This window comes from Schistocerca americana, chromosome 8 (assembly GCF_021461395.2).
Source record: "Schistocerca americana isolate TAMUIC-IGC-003095 chromosome 8, iqSchAmer2.1, whole genome shotgun sequence".
Lineage (NCBI taxonomy): Eukaryota > Metazoa > Arthropoda > Insecta > Orthoptera > Acrididae > Schistocerca > Schistocerca americana.
This window is the reverse complement of record NC_060126.1, coordinates 218501265-218516602: the sequence shown is the minus strand read 5'-3', so window position 1 is coordinate 218516602 and position 15338 is coordinate 218501265. Positions and strand designations below refer to the sequence as shown.

At 38.9% G+C, this 15338-nt stretch overlaps 1 protein-coding gene across 1 annotated transcript in view; it reads right to left on the bottom strand.

The window, feature by feature from the left end:
- Positions 1-15338, bottom strand: part of LOC124544889 (protein downstream neighbor of son homolog) — a 91810-nt gene that overhangs the window by 19472 nt on the left and 57000 nt on the right. The window contains exons 6-7 of the mRNA XM_047123616.1: positions 12660-12810; positions 3028-3281 (exon numbers count right to left, since the gene is read on the bottom strand). Coding sequence (XP_046979572.1) covers positions 3028-3281; positions 12660-12810 — 405 coding nt within the window. The remainder of the gene's footprint in view (positions 1-3027; positions 3282-12659; positions 12811-15338) is intronic.

Here is a 15338-nt window from a genome sequence, read left to right as displayed (position 1 = left end):
CTGGTTCAAATTCACTGATGACATCACTGCGATCTGGAACACGGGTGAGGACACACTATCCACATTCCTCCAGAACCTTCTCCCCCATTTGGTTCACCTGGTCCTACTAAACCCAACAAGCCACCTTCCTGGATGTTGACCTCCGCCTCAAAGATGGCTACATCAGTACCTCTGCCCATATCAAACCTACTAACCACCAGGAATACCTCCGCTTCGACAGCTGCAACCCATTCCATACAAAGAAATCCCTTCCGTACAGATTAGCCACCCACGGTTGCTGAATCTGCAGTGACGAGTGGTCTCTCTCAAAATATACCGAGGGTCTCACAGATCATAATTATCCTCCCAACCAACAAAAACAAATCTCCTGTGCCTTACCTTTCCAGTCTCCCACCACCTTCCAAAGTCCCACAGTCTAGCAGTATTCCCCGAGTAAATCAGTACCACCCAGGACTGGAGCCACTGAATTACATTCTCTGCCAGGTTTTCAACCACCTCTCACTGTGCCCTGGAATGAGAAATGTCCTGCCCACTATCCTTCCCACCCCTCCCACAGTTGTATTCCACCATCCATTGAACCTGCACAATATACTCGTCCATCCATACACAACCCCTGCTTCCAGCCCCTTACCTCATGTTTCACACCCCTGTAATAGACCTAGATGCAAGACCTGTCCCATACACCCTCCCACCACCACCATCACCACCACCACTACCACCACCTACTCCAGTCCGATCACAAACATCACCCAACCCATCAAAGGAAGGGCTACCTGTGACACCAGTCATGTGATCTACAAGCTAAGCTGCAACCACTGTGCTGCATTCTTTGTTGGCATGACAACTAACAAGCTATCTGTCCACATGAATGGCCACCGACAAACTGTGGCCACGAAACAAGTGGACCACCCAATTGTTGAGCACACTGCCAAACATGAAATCCTTCATTTCGATAACTGCTTCACCACCTGTGCCATATGGATCCTTTCCACCAACACCAGCTTTTCAGAATTGCATAGGTGGGAACTTTCCCTGCAATATATCCTATGTTCCTATAACTCTCCTGGCCTCAACCTTCATTAGTCATTGTCCTCACCCATCCAGCATCCCTGTTCCCATTCCAGCACTATACAGCCCTCATTCTACTATCACACCCAGTCTTTTTACTTCTCTCCTTTTCCACTACCTCCTCTCCCCACCTGTCTCCGTCTAACCTCCCAACTGCACATAGCTGCCCTACCCTCTCCACCTTGTCCCTACGTGCTCCCTAGCAGCACTGCACTGTCCACTACCCCTACCCTAGTATCCCTCCCCCTGCCTGCTCCAGCCTCCTCCTTACCCCCCACCCAGTAGCCACACCCATCATGCACTGGTGCCGCTGCTCGCAGCGTGGCTACAGTTAACTTAGACTGGAATCGTGTGTGCGAATTGTGCGCGTGCGTGTGTGTCTGTCATCTATTTTTGATGAAGGCCTTACGGGCCAAAGCTTTATTTGGAACTGTCTTTTTGTTGTGCCTATCTGCGAATCAGCATCTCCACTATATGGTGAGTAGCAATTTTCATTTTTATAATACTGTTACATTCCACCGTGGATTTTCCATTGTTTAATTGTGTTGCTGTAATATGTCCATACTAGCATTGTCAAAGCTACATCAGGGAAATTTTACTTAATACTTTATTCATTATTCAATACATGGGAGGAGGGTAATCATGTTATTTTGTGGGTGCTAGATGAGTAGCAATGAGTACTTGGAAAGAAACTTACTGCTGCAGACACAGACATTCATTCTAACGTAGGTACATCATTTTAAAATAACCAGATGATTTCAAAAGGCTGGTTTGTCTATTTGGAACTGAAAAGAGCAGGTTTGTATTGCATCATAGTCATTGGAACTGTGCTACACAAGAATTAGAACATTTTCTCATGTTATTAAAAAAAAATGTGGTGTGTGGCTTTCCCTTTGCTATGTTGCTTAATGAAGCGCATGCTCAAAAGGATGAGTTCCATAGCCAAAAAACAGGGATACACAACACTGCGAGAACAGTCTTGTACGTTGCAACATTTCCCATACAGCCGATTGCCATACTTAGTGCACGAGCTCTCAAAGGTGAGAGAAATTTGCCATATATTGTGCATCACCTTTTGTAAATGACTCTGTGTAACCAGCAGAACATTGCTGCAATTGTAGGCAGCCTATGAAATTCTAGGGAGCCAAATTGTTTGTGAGGCAGCTGTGAATGAACACACAAAGAAAGACAACTTTAAGAGTTAAAGCATTTATCTAACAACATCAAAAGGGAAGACTGTTTACAGAGCTCCACCAGCTCAACAGCCAGCAATTCTGGTACAATGGGCAGAGTGTGCTCACCTGGGAGAAGAATCAATGGATGTCGCCACACTGTCTAACCAAACTGAATAGTGAAAACTGACCTGTAATTATTCAGGTGTACTGGAAGAAAAAACAGCACCCAGAATTTTACCACCGATTTTCAGTGAGCTACAAATTATAAGCAAGCTTTGAAATTTGCCATAATCTCCCATATTCCCTCCCTCAATTCTACAACATACTATGTAGTGATATTATAGGGAGAATAGAAATTTACGTCAGCAGTCTTGAGACACCAGTAGAGAGATAACATATTGAAGTATCCACTTTCAATAGACACAGTGCATATCCTGATAAAAACTACTGTAACATGATTGAAGCACGAGTTATTTTAATAGTTTTAAGTATTTTGTATGGTGGCAAAGTAGTACAATCTAAAATATTCTAATGAATACTGAATGAGCCACCATTTGTCAAAACTGGGCTGAAAACTATGGGTTACATAAAATGAGACTGATAGTGTTAGGTGGAGCCTCCTGTGTACATACATAAGATCACACAAAAATAAACCACACTGTGGATACACTTGTAGACACAACACCTACCTTGGACCCTTTTAGATCCATAGAAACCAACAACTTTCATTTCATTGTGTTTCATAAAATAATAATAACTGATAAGTAAATGTTCAGATTTCTACCTGTTTACTGTTCAGTTTCCGAATTTCTTCTTTCCCCATGCCCATACTGTGCAACCAGTCTTCTCCATCTTCATCATCAAAGTCATCTAAATCCTCCTCTTCTTGTTCCTCGGCATTTTTTGTTTGTTCCCCCTGATTATCTTCTCCTGCTGAATCCTGGGTCTCGTAACCCATATCTGAATTTGTACCCTCTGAAGAAGAACGTTTGCTTCCACTTGGATTGCTTTTCTTCAATGGCATTGTAAATACCACATCTGTGCAAAATTTCAAAGTATGGTATGAAAATGCTGAAATGTCAGCAACGAAGAACAACATAAGATTACAATTACAATAAATTATGGACAGTTGCTGGTCAATAATTACCTTCCAGGGGCTAAAGTTTTAGTATTGCTGACAAGCAAATTCAAAAGCAAAAGTGACCTGAAGTGAGAAAGCGGGTAATTCTGAAATTAAAATTACTTTTACATGTGCCTACTAGCAACACTAAACATTTCCCCCAGGCCAACAATTCCGTTTGATAATTTACTAGTTTCCTTAATTAAATGTTTCTGACATGAATACAATTTTAAGCTCAAAATGAGAAAGGGTGTTGAAGACAATTAATGATGCCATATTCAAGAAGTACTTCATATATACAAATGTGTATGACCTCTTCTTACTACTGAACTAAAACTTCTGAAGATTAATGAAATGCTCACAGATGCTGTCTCTACTCGAAAGGTTAAAACTTATTTCAGACAAGATCCTCACCTTTTGAAGGTAATGAACTACCAAATGAAATAATGGAAACACCTAGTAGGAATATCAATGTAAATGTCTTAATTGTGCCTGTCTTCTTTACAGGAAAACAGCAAATGAGCCATATGAGAATGTTGCGCCTTTGGTTAACAATTGTAATACAGTTATTGTCATTCGGGTGAATGTATCTAACACAATGGACTGGAAAAAACTCTTCAAAACAATCCTTCCATTACAAGTTTTAGCAAAATTTTGTACCAAAAACCTGATTAATGGAATACAAATGTGCTGCTTGTCTTTTAGTTTCAACAGTGTAATAAAAGCACAAATTGTACAATTGATATTGGACAGGTCAAAGATAAGTTACAATAATACATAGCATTAGCAATTAAAATTAGGAACCTACTACAAATTAATTTCGTTACTTATTCAGAAATTCTCTGACAGAATAGAAACAGTGCTTTATTAGAAATGCCTTTAGTTTAGCTTTAAATATTGGATGAGTAGTATTTTTTATTTCCTCTGGTATCTTATTGTGTAGTATTACACCAATGTTAATCATGCTCCTCTGATAGGTGGTTGTTCTGTGATATTTTTGATGTATATTTGATTCCCTTCTGGTACTATAGTCGTGTACACTTTTGTTCTGTAGCAGTTTGCCTGTTTTCTGGAGGTAGTCCCTAGTGTACAAGATAGTTTCATAAATGAATAAACTTGGAACATTTAGGACACCAAGCTCAGTAAAATGGGATTTACAGGACTCCATCTTTTTAAGGCCACAAATTATTCTTAAAGCTCTTTTTTGCATTCTAAAAACCTTTACACTGTAAGTTGAGTATCCCCATAAAATGATCCCATATCTGATTAGTGAGTGGAACTGTGCATAGTGTGCCTGCAGTACTGTTGTTTTGCTTGTTGTAGCCTTTAAAATTCTTAGGCCATAGCACACAGATGATAGTTTTCTACACAAGTTATTTATATGTGTGTCCAACTTTAAGTCTTGCTGAACCCAAAGACCCAAGAATTTTGTGACACATTTCCTAGGGGATCAGTTTTTAATTAGGCTTGAATAGACATTTGATTAGTTGGAGGAATTAAATGAAAATCGATACACACAGTTTTTTCAGTATTTATAACGAGTTTGTTTTTTGTGAACCACTCAGAAAGTCTTTTCATAGAACTTTCTGCTGTGAACCGCAAAGTTTCTGGACTGGATCCAGTGAGCAATATGCTGGTGTCATCGGCAAACAGGATAGTTTTTGTGGGACTCATATATTCAACTAAGTCGTCCACATAAATCAAGAAGAGTAGTGGACCTAAGATTGACCCCTGTGGTACACCATATTTTATTGGTAATTCCCTAGAAAGAAAGGAGTTGTTTCTTGTTTTATTCATTTTGTTGAATTCATACTGAAGTGATACTTTCTGCCTGTGGTTTTTTATGTATGAACACAACCAGCTATGTGCTACACCTCTTACTTCTCCTCTTTCTAATTTTTCGAGCAGAATGTTATGGTCCAGGACATCGAAGGCTTTTGATAGATCTAGAAAAATACCTGCAGCTAATTTATGTTGATCAAGGGATTGAATTCGAAAATTGCTGCCTGTGTAGATTTAGACCTTCTAAAACCATGTTGTTGTACTGTAAGAGGTGCATACTTATTTATGAAACTTAAAAGCCTGTCATAGAAGAGTTTTTCTAGAATTTTTGAGAAGGAACTTAACTGTGACACGGGTCGGTAGTTTGATATTTTTTCAGAAGAACCTTTTTTTAGCAGTGGTGAAACTTTTGCTATTTTAAAAATATCTGGGAATACACCAGTTTTTAAAGAGAGGTTGAAAATTTTTGTCAAGGGGTTTGCTATGTGGTGAGCACATGCTTTTAATATGAAATCAGGTACTTCATCAAGACCACTTGACATTTTATTGCTTAATGATTTAATTTTACTTATAATTTCATTGGGGTTCGTTTCATACACATACATAGAAGCAGTCGAGATCACTGACTTGCTGGAGAAACTTGGGACTGGTCTTTGCCAGTGTACTTGAATGAGGTCTTCAGCTAGTGAGGTTGAAGTATTCATTGAATTTTTCCACAATTTTTTTTCTCTTAATGAACATGTTTTCATTTGCACAATCCAAAAGCTCTTCACAGATTGCAAGGTGAAGGTCTCTCTGGTCTTGACTCATGAGCCATGGGACAAACTTGGTGACAACACAATGCATTCCAAGATGCTTTGTCAGGATTTCATGAATGACCCAACTGAAGTGTTACATTCTTTTTTTGGGTCTGTGACTTTTGAGCCTTCTAGTGTTAATGATACATTCTTTTTCTTTGGCACTGAGCTACAAGTTTCTTTCTTTATAACTCTCCATGTGGATCTCATTTTGTTAGACGAGTTTCTTATCAAATTGTCATTCCACATAATTTTTGCCTCTTTGATTGCTCTACCATAGATTCTTTTGTAGGCTTTTGAATAATCTGCGAATTCTTGGCTTACTCTATATTTATTACAAGAGTACTGCAGAAATCTGTTTCTCTCACTGGAAATTTTTATGCCTTTAGTTACCCATTGCTTATTATTGTTAGGTTTTACTGCTTTTACTACTTTTGGAAATGCTACATTAAAATAGTGAAGAAAGATGCTCTGAAAACTCATGTACATGCTATCAATATTGTTCTGAGTGGCGATGCTTCCCCAGTTTTCCTTCGCCAGTAAGAGATTAAAAATTATAATGTTATCTTCAGAAAAGGTTCTTTTTTCAACTACTTTTCCGGAACTGCTACTACTTGTTGGCATTTCTATACACAGCAGCTGTGCCTTATGATCACTATAACCCATGCTCAGTACTCTGCTTGTGAATCTGTAAGTTGTTTCTGAGATGAATATTTGGTCAATAATGGAATTTGTGCATTCTGTTAATCTTGTTGGACAGTGTATTGTGGGGATCATATTGAATGTGTTGGTCATATTTATCAAAGCATCTCTGCTGCTGCTGTCTTTTGAAAAATCAATATTGAAATCCCCACATAGCACTATCTTCATATTTAGTGTACTGATCCTGTTCAGCAGAACCTCTAGTTTATTCATGAAGACTGACAGGTTTCCACTTGGTGCTCTATATATGTTAATAACTATGAAATTAAGCTCTGGCAGTTTGGTAATGGAAAGTTCAAAGTCTTTTTCAATTGAGTCAATATAACTTTTATTGACACCACAGAACTTTATTTGTTCTTTCACAAAGATAGCAGAGCCACCATGTTTGGAAAACTCTCGGCTAAAATGACTTGCTAATCTATATCCTGAGATTGAGGTTAATTTTAGTGCATACTGGAGTAGTGCTTCCAACATGTAAATTTTATTTGTGAGTGACTGAACGTTATGGTGTAGTATAGCAAAATCTGGGTACTTAGTAACTTTAGTTGAAACGGTTTCTGATTCTTTATCTAATGGCATTTCTAATACAGCACTTACCCTAAAAAATTTTCTGTATCTTTCTTGTGTGTGGCTTCTGTTCGCTGGTGGCAATCAGCAGGTGAGTTAACTTCTGGAGCTTGTATAAGTTTTGCTTCATCCACATCTGTCCTCTTCGGTTTAAACCACTTCATAATTTTCGTTTAGCTGACGACTTGATTGATTGTTTCTTGCCTAATCGGTTTAAACCACTTGGTAATTTGCGTTTGGCCGATGGCACAGCTTGGAACTCGTCTAAAGCACTTCTTAATCTCCGTTTGTTTGTCACTTATACTTTTTTCTTCACTCTTCTTCGAAATGCAAGTACGTATTTTTTCGGCTAGTAATTTCTTTCCTGGCGTATTTAAATGAAGTCCATGGACTGTATGGAACCTTCGCTCCAATCTGTTTATGTCTACAATATCGACATTCTTAAAGTTAGTGCATATTTCAGTGATACACTCGTTTGCAACATTAATTTCGCGGTTCACACACGACTGTTGTATGTCTGTTAGTTATTGTTCAGTGCTGCATTGAGTAGTAAGTTGTGTCGCACTGTTTGCAAATTTCGAGATAGCAGAGCTCCAGGAGCAACATGTCTGCATTAAACTTTGTGTGAAACTTAAGAAAACCTATACAGAAAAACACCAAATGATGCAGGAAGCCTATGGTGATTAGTTCATAAGCCATACTTGGTGTTACAAATGGTACACATAGTTTAAAAATGCCCAGATGGAAGTTCAGGATGACTCGTTCAAGACGTTCTTCGACGCCTGCCAACAATGCTCATGTCAGGAATGTCAACAAAGTTGTGCATGACATTAGAATACAGACTGTCGAGAAGTTGCAGAAGAATGTAACACTTCAGTTGGGTCATTCATGAAATCCTGACAAAGCATCTTGGAATGCATTGCGTTGTCACCAAGTTTGTCCCATGGCTCATGAGTCAAGACCAGAGAGGCCTTCACCTTGCAATCTGTGAAGAGCTTTTGGATTGTGCAAATGAAAACATGTTCATTAAGAGAACCATAAGAAGAGGCGTAGGCCTACACTTATGATATTGAGACCAAGGTTAAGTCTTCACAATAGGTCAAATGTCAAAGCCATGCTGATAGAGTTCTTTGATTTTGAAGGATTAGTTCATCATGACTTCGTGACACAGGGACAAACTATTAATTGACAGTACTGTTGGGACGTGTTGCGACATCTTTGAGAAAATTTGAGAAGAAAACAACATGAAAAGTGGTGAGTCAATTTATGGCCCTTGCATCACAATAATGCACCCGTACATTCACTCCTGTCGGCGTGCGACTATTGCATATAAAATGAAATCACTGTGCTGCCTTGTACTCCGTACTCTCCACACCTGGTCCTTACGGATTTCCACAGCTGAGCACCCCATTGATACATGAGATGAAAGAAAACTCACAGGTGATCCAGCAAGAGGAGTACCAAGACTGCTTCTGGAAGTGGAAACACCATTGGGAGCAGTGTATTGATTGTTCAAAGGAGACCATGCACAATAAGTAAAAGGTAAGAAAAATTTTGTGCACAAAGTTCTGGAATTTGTTGAACAGACCTTGTATTTGTTACCTTGTGTGAAGGATTGTATTCTACTTGGTAAACTAAAATATTGTGACCCTAATGGCATAGCTCTTGCATGAATGAAGACTAAATGAGAGAAAGCAGAGTGGTCTCAGGTTGTGTCACAGGCACTATCTCTGAATGAGGAACATAACAAGTGACGTTGCACAAGGATTAGTACTGAGACCTCTCTCAAGCTTAATCTACATGAATAATCTTCTGATCATTTTCAAGGGCAATTCAAGAAGTGTAATGTATGTAGGTGACACAAGCATATTAATGAAGTGTCAAACGTAACATGACACAGCTAATAGTTATGTGTAAATCTCATGAAAGTTCACATTATGTGATTCCTTTTTAGAATAGAAATTAATGGTCATACCTAAACGAAACACATTACATAAAATTTCTTGGATTACAGCTGGACACCAAGACAAAATACAGTCAACACATACGCAAACTAATCAAGAAACTCAGTTCAGCAAGTTTTGCCCTTAGATGCATCTTTCACTGTGTTGGGGCAGAGACAAAATTGTTGACTTACTCTGCATATTGTGACCTTCTGCTGTCTTATGGAATTATCATCTAGGGCAGTGAACCTAAAGTGCATTTAAATTCCCAGCTCATCACTCCAAATGAATATTAAAGCACTTAAACATTCGTTAATAGTGGAAGATTGTTAAAAGTTCTGTAGAAAGCAGAGGCAATTGCAACAGCAATTAAGGTAAAAAGTTAACGAAATAAAAACAATTGTGTCAGTTACATAACTCACCAAAATGATTTCATTCTCCATGTACAAAAATAATGTGTTTTCTTTCTTTTTCATGCCAACAATGCTCATGTCAGGAATGTCAACAAAGTTGTGCATGACATTAGAATACAGACTGTCGAGAAGTTGCAGAAGAATGTAACACTTCAGTTGGGTCATTCATGAAATCCTGACAAAGCATCTTGGAATGCATTGCGTTGTCACCAAGTTTGTCCCATGGCTCATGAGTCAAGACCAGAGAGGCCTTCACCTTGCAATCTGTGAAGAGCTTTTGGATTGTGCAAATGAAAACATGTTCATTAAGAGAACCATAAGAAGAGGCGTAGGCCTACACTTATGATATTGAGACCAAGGTTAAGTCTTCACAATAGGTCAAATGTCAAAGCCATGCTGATAGAGTTCTTTGATTTTGAAGGATTAGTTCATCATGACTTCGTGACACAGGGACAAACTATTAATTGACAGTACTGTTGGGACGTGTTGCGACATCTTTGAGAAAATTTGAGAAGAAAACAACATGAAAAGTGGTGAGTCAATTTATGGCCCTTGCATCACAATAATGCACCCGTACATTCACTCCTGTCGGCGTGCGACTATTGCATATAAAATGAAATCACTGTGCTGCCTTGTACTCCGTACTCTCCACACCTGGTCCTTACGGATTTCCACAGCTGAGCACCCCATTGATACATGAGATGAAAGAAAACTCACAGGTGATCCAGCAAGAGGAGTACCAAGACTGCTTCTGGTAAGAAAAATTTTGTGCACAAAGTTCTGGAATTTGTTGAACAGACCTTGTATTTGTTACCTTGTGTGAAGGATTGTATTCTACTTGGTAAACTAAAATATTGTGACCCTAATGGCATAGCTCTTGCATGAATGAAGACTAAATGAGAGAAAGCAGAGTGGTCTCAGGTTGTGTCACAGGCACTATCTCTGAATGAGGAACATAACAAGTGACGTTGCACAAGGATTAGTACTGAGACCTCTCTCAAGCTTAATCTACATGAATAATCTTCTGATCATTTTCAAGGGCAATTCAAGAAGTGTAATGTATGTAGGTGACACAAGCATATTAATGAAGTGTCAAACGTAACATGACACAGCTAATAGTTACGTGTAAATCTCATGAAAGTTCACATTATGTGATTCCTTTTTAGAATAGAAATTAATGGTCATACCTAAACGAAACACATTACATAAAATTTCTTGGATTACAGCTGGACACCAAGACAAAATACAGTCAACACATACGCAAACTAATCAAGAAACTCAGTTCAGCAAGTTTTGCCCTTAGATGCATCTTTCACTGTGTTGGGGCAGAGACAAAATTGTTGACTTACTCTGCATATTGTGACCTTCTGCTGTCTTATGGAATTATCATCTAGGGCAGTGAACCTAAAGTGCATTTAAATTCCCAGCTCATCACTCCAAATGAATATTAAAGCACTTAAACATTCGTTAATAGTGGAAGATTGTTAAAAGTTCTGTAGAAAGCAGAGGCAATTGCAACAGCAATTAAGGTAAAAAGTTAACGAAATAAAAACAATTGTGTCAGTTACATAACTCACCAAAATGATTTCATTCTCCATGTACAAAAATAATGTGTTTTCTTTCTTTTTCATGCCCATGCAGTAACACAGTCAGAAAAGATGTGAATTGTTTACTGTTTTTCTTTTTTTTTTCAACTGAAAGAAATTTTATGCAGGCTTACAGGAATCTACTGCAAAGATAAAAGTTAAGAGAGCTACTAAATCAATTGAAACAGCAAAAAAGAGGAGGCTTTACTGATCTGAAACTAGGTAAATTGCCCAACTCCCTGTTCCTGTCCTGGGGAGGTGATACTGCAATCCAATAGCAAAAATGTTGTGCAAAATAGTTAACTATAGGTCTTGCAGGAAGCTTTTTAAGGAACTTCGAGTTCTTACACTGATTTCCAAATACTTTTACTACCATGTGGTTTTGTCGCTGACAACAATAACCAGTTTAGTTGAAATGCTAATCACACGAACGTAATACAAGACACAAAAATAGTTTTCATGTAGGTTTTGCCTACTTGTGTAAGGTTCAGCATGGAGTTATGTCCTCTGATACGAAGATTCAACAAGATGCTATCTAATGTAAAACAAGAAATTCAAGATCTTTAGCAGCTTGAAAGAAAATTAGAATCATACCTCACCTGCCACTCTGTCTGCAAATTATCTGAATCTAGACTCAAAGATTGAAAAGTTCTATCAGCAACACGGCAAATAGTTTGAGACTGCAGGGTAAGTAGTAGTGGACTGTAAAGAGTTTACAACCCACGATTTTTTATCAAAAAATGGTTCAAATGGTTCTGAGCACTATGGGACTTAATATCTATGGTCATCAGTCCCCTAGAACTTAGAACTACCTAAACCTAACTAACCTAAGGACATCACACAACACCCAGTCATCACGAGGCAGAGGAAATCCCTGACCCCGCCGGGAATCGAACCCGGGCGTGGGAAGCGAGAACGCTACCGCACGACCACGAGCTGCGGACGATTTTTTATCACCATACTGCGATTTTTTTTGCATTTGTGTATGATATAGGCCTATGTTTAGTTTTGGTAAAATAAAAAAGACATCAAGATAGATTGTTAGACATGTATATTCGTTTTTATCTTGCAGAATGTTTAAGATGAGTTTTACGACAACAGGCCATCAGAAAGAAACAACATAGTGCTTGCACTGAAGAGAAATGACATTTCTTCAGTTAAAGTGAACTTCTGGAAGGAATAGTACCACAAAATGAGAATCAATGCCACTAAAAATATAATGAAGTTTGCTGTGTAGGAACCAGTGAAATCACAATCTTGGTAAAGAAGTAACTTAAAGAAATCTTTCAATGTAAGCATAAGAAAGGTTTTCTTTTTCCAATGAACAGCCAACATCAGGTGCATTAGTTCATTATCTGAGGTCTGAGGTGTCAAACAATAATGCCATTTCCTCTAAAAGAAAAACAAGCTCATTTACACGACAACCATACATTAATCTTTGTTAACTCTTATCAAAAGCCTCTGAACTGTCAAATAAAGCTTTTACAACAGAATATAGGTACCTACCTTCTTCTTTTAGCAACTGCCTAAAACCTCTTGTTGTTGGTGTAACAAAAGCATGTGTATTGCTGAAACCACCTATTCCAGCTGCACGAAAAAGGCACGTGAAGGTGTTTGTACAAACGTAAAAATATGGACACTGGCATGCCCGAACAAGCTGGAAGCAGAAAAGAGCTATGTTAATGTTTATCAATAAAATTCTTAATACATTACGATGTTAATCGTGAAATCATTATTTTTTTTTTGTAGGCAACATTATTAACAACAAGAAAACAAGCATTTTTGTGGAGAATGTGTTACGGTATAAAGTCAAGTGCCAGCGTGCCAGTCAGGAATGATGGAAAAGAGATGGCTGATAGAAGACATCAGCCAATTGCACGCTGGCTGACCCCTCTCCAGGACGACAACATGACAGCAGCAGCCCCTTTGTAAAGAGGATGTAAGTGCCGGGGCCCAGTTCAATAGTAGCTACGAGACTAGTAACTAGTATAGCAGCAACTTAGGATTGTCTATACTGAAGACAATTGCTTACTTTTTATGTCACTCTTTGCTTGTGTCACTTCCATAGTAGTCAAAGTTAAATATTCTCTCTTTTCATTTTGAAATAAAACTCATTAACACGATTTGTTTGAATTATTTATCTAGAACACCGAGTATGTAAGATTCCTAGACTCCACATATTTGACAACGAGCACAGAGGCATAATATTTGATGACGAGACTGGATTTAACATTTGGCGACGAGGTGTAAGAAAACCCCACTGCCTGGCTGCCACACTTGTTTGTCGTGGGCTTTTGTATTTTGCTGGCACCTTAATACTACCTTGTCTTTTCTTTTCATGTTACACATCTACATGTTACAGGTTTTAAGTGTTTCTTGTAGTATTTTAGCTAATCACTGTTTTCAGGTGGGCACTGCTGAAATTTTCTTTGCTTGTGTGCTTATCTTTATTGCTAGCATTGTCTGTTTATTGCATTCGCCTATTCCACAATGAACAACCCACCTCTCCCACCCCAGCACAGGCGCCACAGCTGCAATAGATGCAACGCAGCTAACACGGATGTTTCAGTTTCAGATGCAGCAGATAGCTACGCTACTAAACACGGTACAGCAGCTCCTGGTGAACGCTGTGTGCCCAACGGAACAACAAGCAATACCTGTAGCTCCAAGTGCTATACTGCCTTTTCGCCAGTTTAATGAAAAAGAAGAGGAATGGCCTCAGTGGTTGCAACAGTATTAACCCCACATCATTGCTCACAACATACCAAGTACTGTGAAATTAGATTACTTTTTGTCAACGTTATGAAGTGCAGTCTTTTGCCTCATTCCGAAATTTTTCCCTAATGCAACTCTGAGTGAACTTTCCTATGATCAGGTTGTAGATTTGCTAACAAACTATTGTGACCCACAAGTGAATGTGTGGCAGCTAGGTACCAATTCTTTCGTTGGAAACTTATTGCGAGTGGGTAACACATTTGCAGCGTATGAACAAGGAAATGCCAATTCAAATGTGCTTGTGGTGCATTATATTCAGATGCTATATTGCGTGATGTGATCATGTACAATGTAACTGGTGTCAGACTCCGAGAACAGCCATCATCTCAACACGTAGTGCAAATTCTAGATCAGTATGATTCAGGTGCCATGTCGGCCAATAAATCTGAGCAGGCACTAATTTGTCAGGTTGAGTCGTCCCTTGCTTGTGACCAGCTTACCAGGCAGCAACAGCCCGCGTGCGCCAAGCCTTGTAAACAGTTCTCTACACAGGCGAACAGAATTAAGTCATGCCCTCGGTGCTATTCATGGCACGAACATCAAGACTGCCCATCCAGAGAAGCGCAGTGTTACGCTTGTAGCAAGAAATGTCACATGCAATCTGTATGTTTGCAATGGAACAAACAAAAATTCTTCCCACTAACATAATTCTTGTCACAGGGCCCATGTAATCAATGCAGTGTATTCAAAGCCTACTACAGGCTTAAGCAAAAGTAGCAAGCAAACACTTTCTTCAGTGCAGTCCAACAAACTTTTTGTTCATTTGCGTATTAGTGGAAAAGTACGGAGTTTCAGTTGGACATGGGTGCCTCTGTTACACTGCTGAATCGTACCATATATGAACTGTTAGACTCCGAACGCCTGTCTAAAACTAGCAAGCACCTGACAGCTCACAATGGACAAGACATTCCCGTTCTCAGAAAATGTATTTTACCTGCCATGTATTGCTCTTATATGCTAACTGTGACTTTCACTGTGCTACAATCACGTGATTGTGAGAACATATTTGGTCTTGATTCATTTGATTCTTTTGGCTTTAAAATTCAAGATAATGTGTTGTCAGTAACTGCATTCAATGCTAAAGACAGTGTACCTAGATTGCTGAAAGATTCCCTGAACTCTTTTCTGATGGTTTAGGCAAGACTAACCATTTTGTTGCACATATTACTATGAAAAACAATGCAAAGTCAAAATTTAGCCACGTCAGAACTGTTCCCATTGCATTATAGGACAATGTCGCTGCTGAACATAAAGAGTTGCAAGATAGCGGAGCTGTTGTGCCCATCCAAGCTAGCCAATGGACAAATCTCCTGGTTTTGTTCCCCAAACCTTCAGGTTGCATTCGCCTCTGTGTTAGCTTTAAGTCTACAGTCAACCCACAAACTGTGATTGATACTTATCCATTGCCAT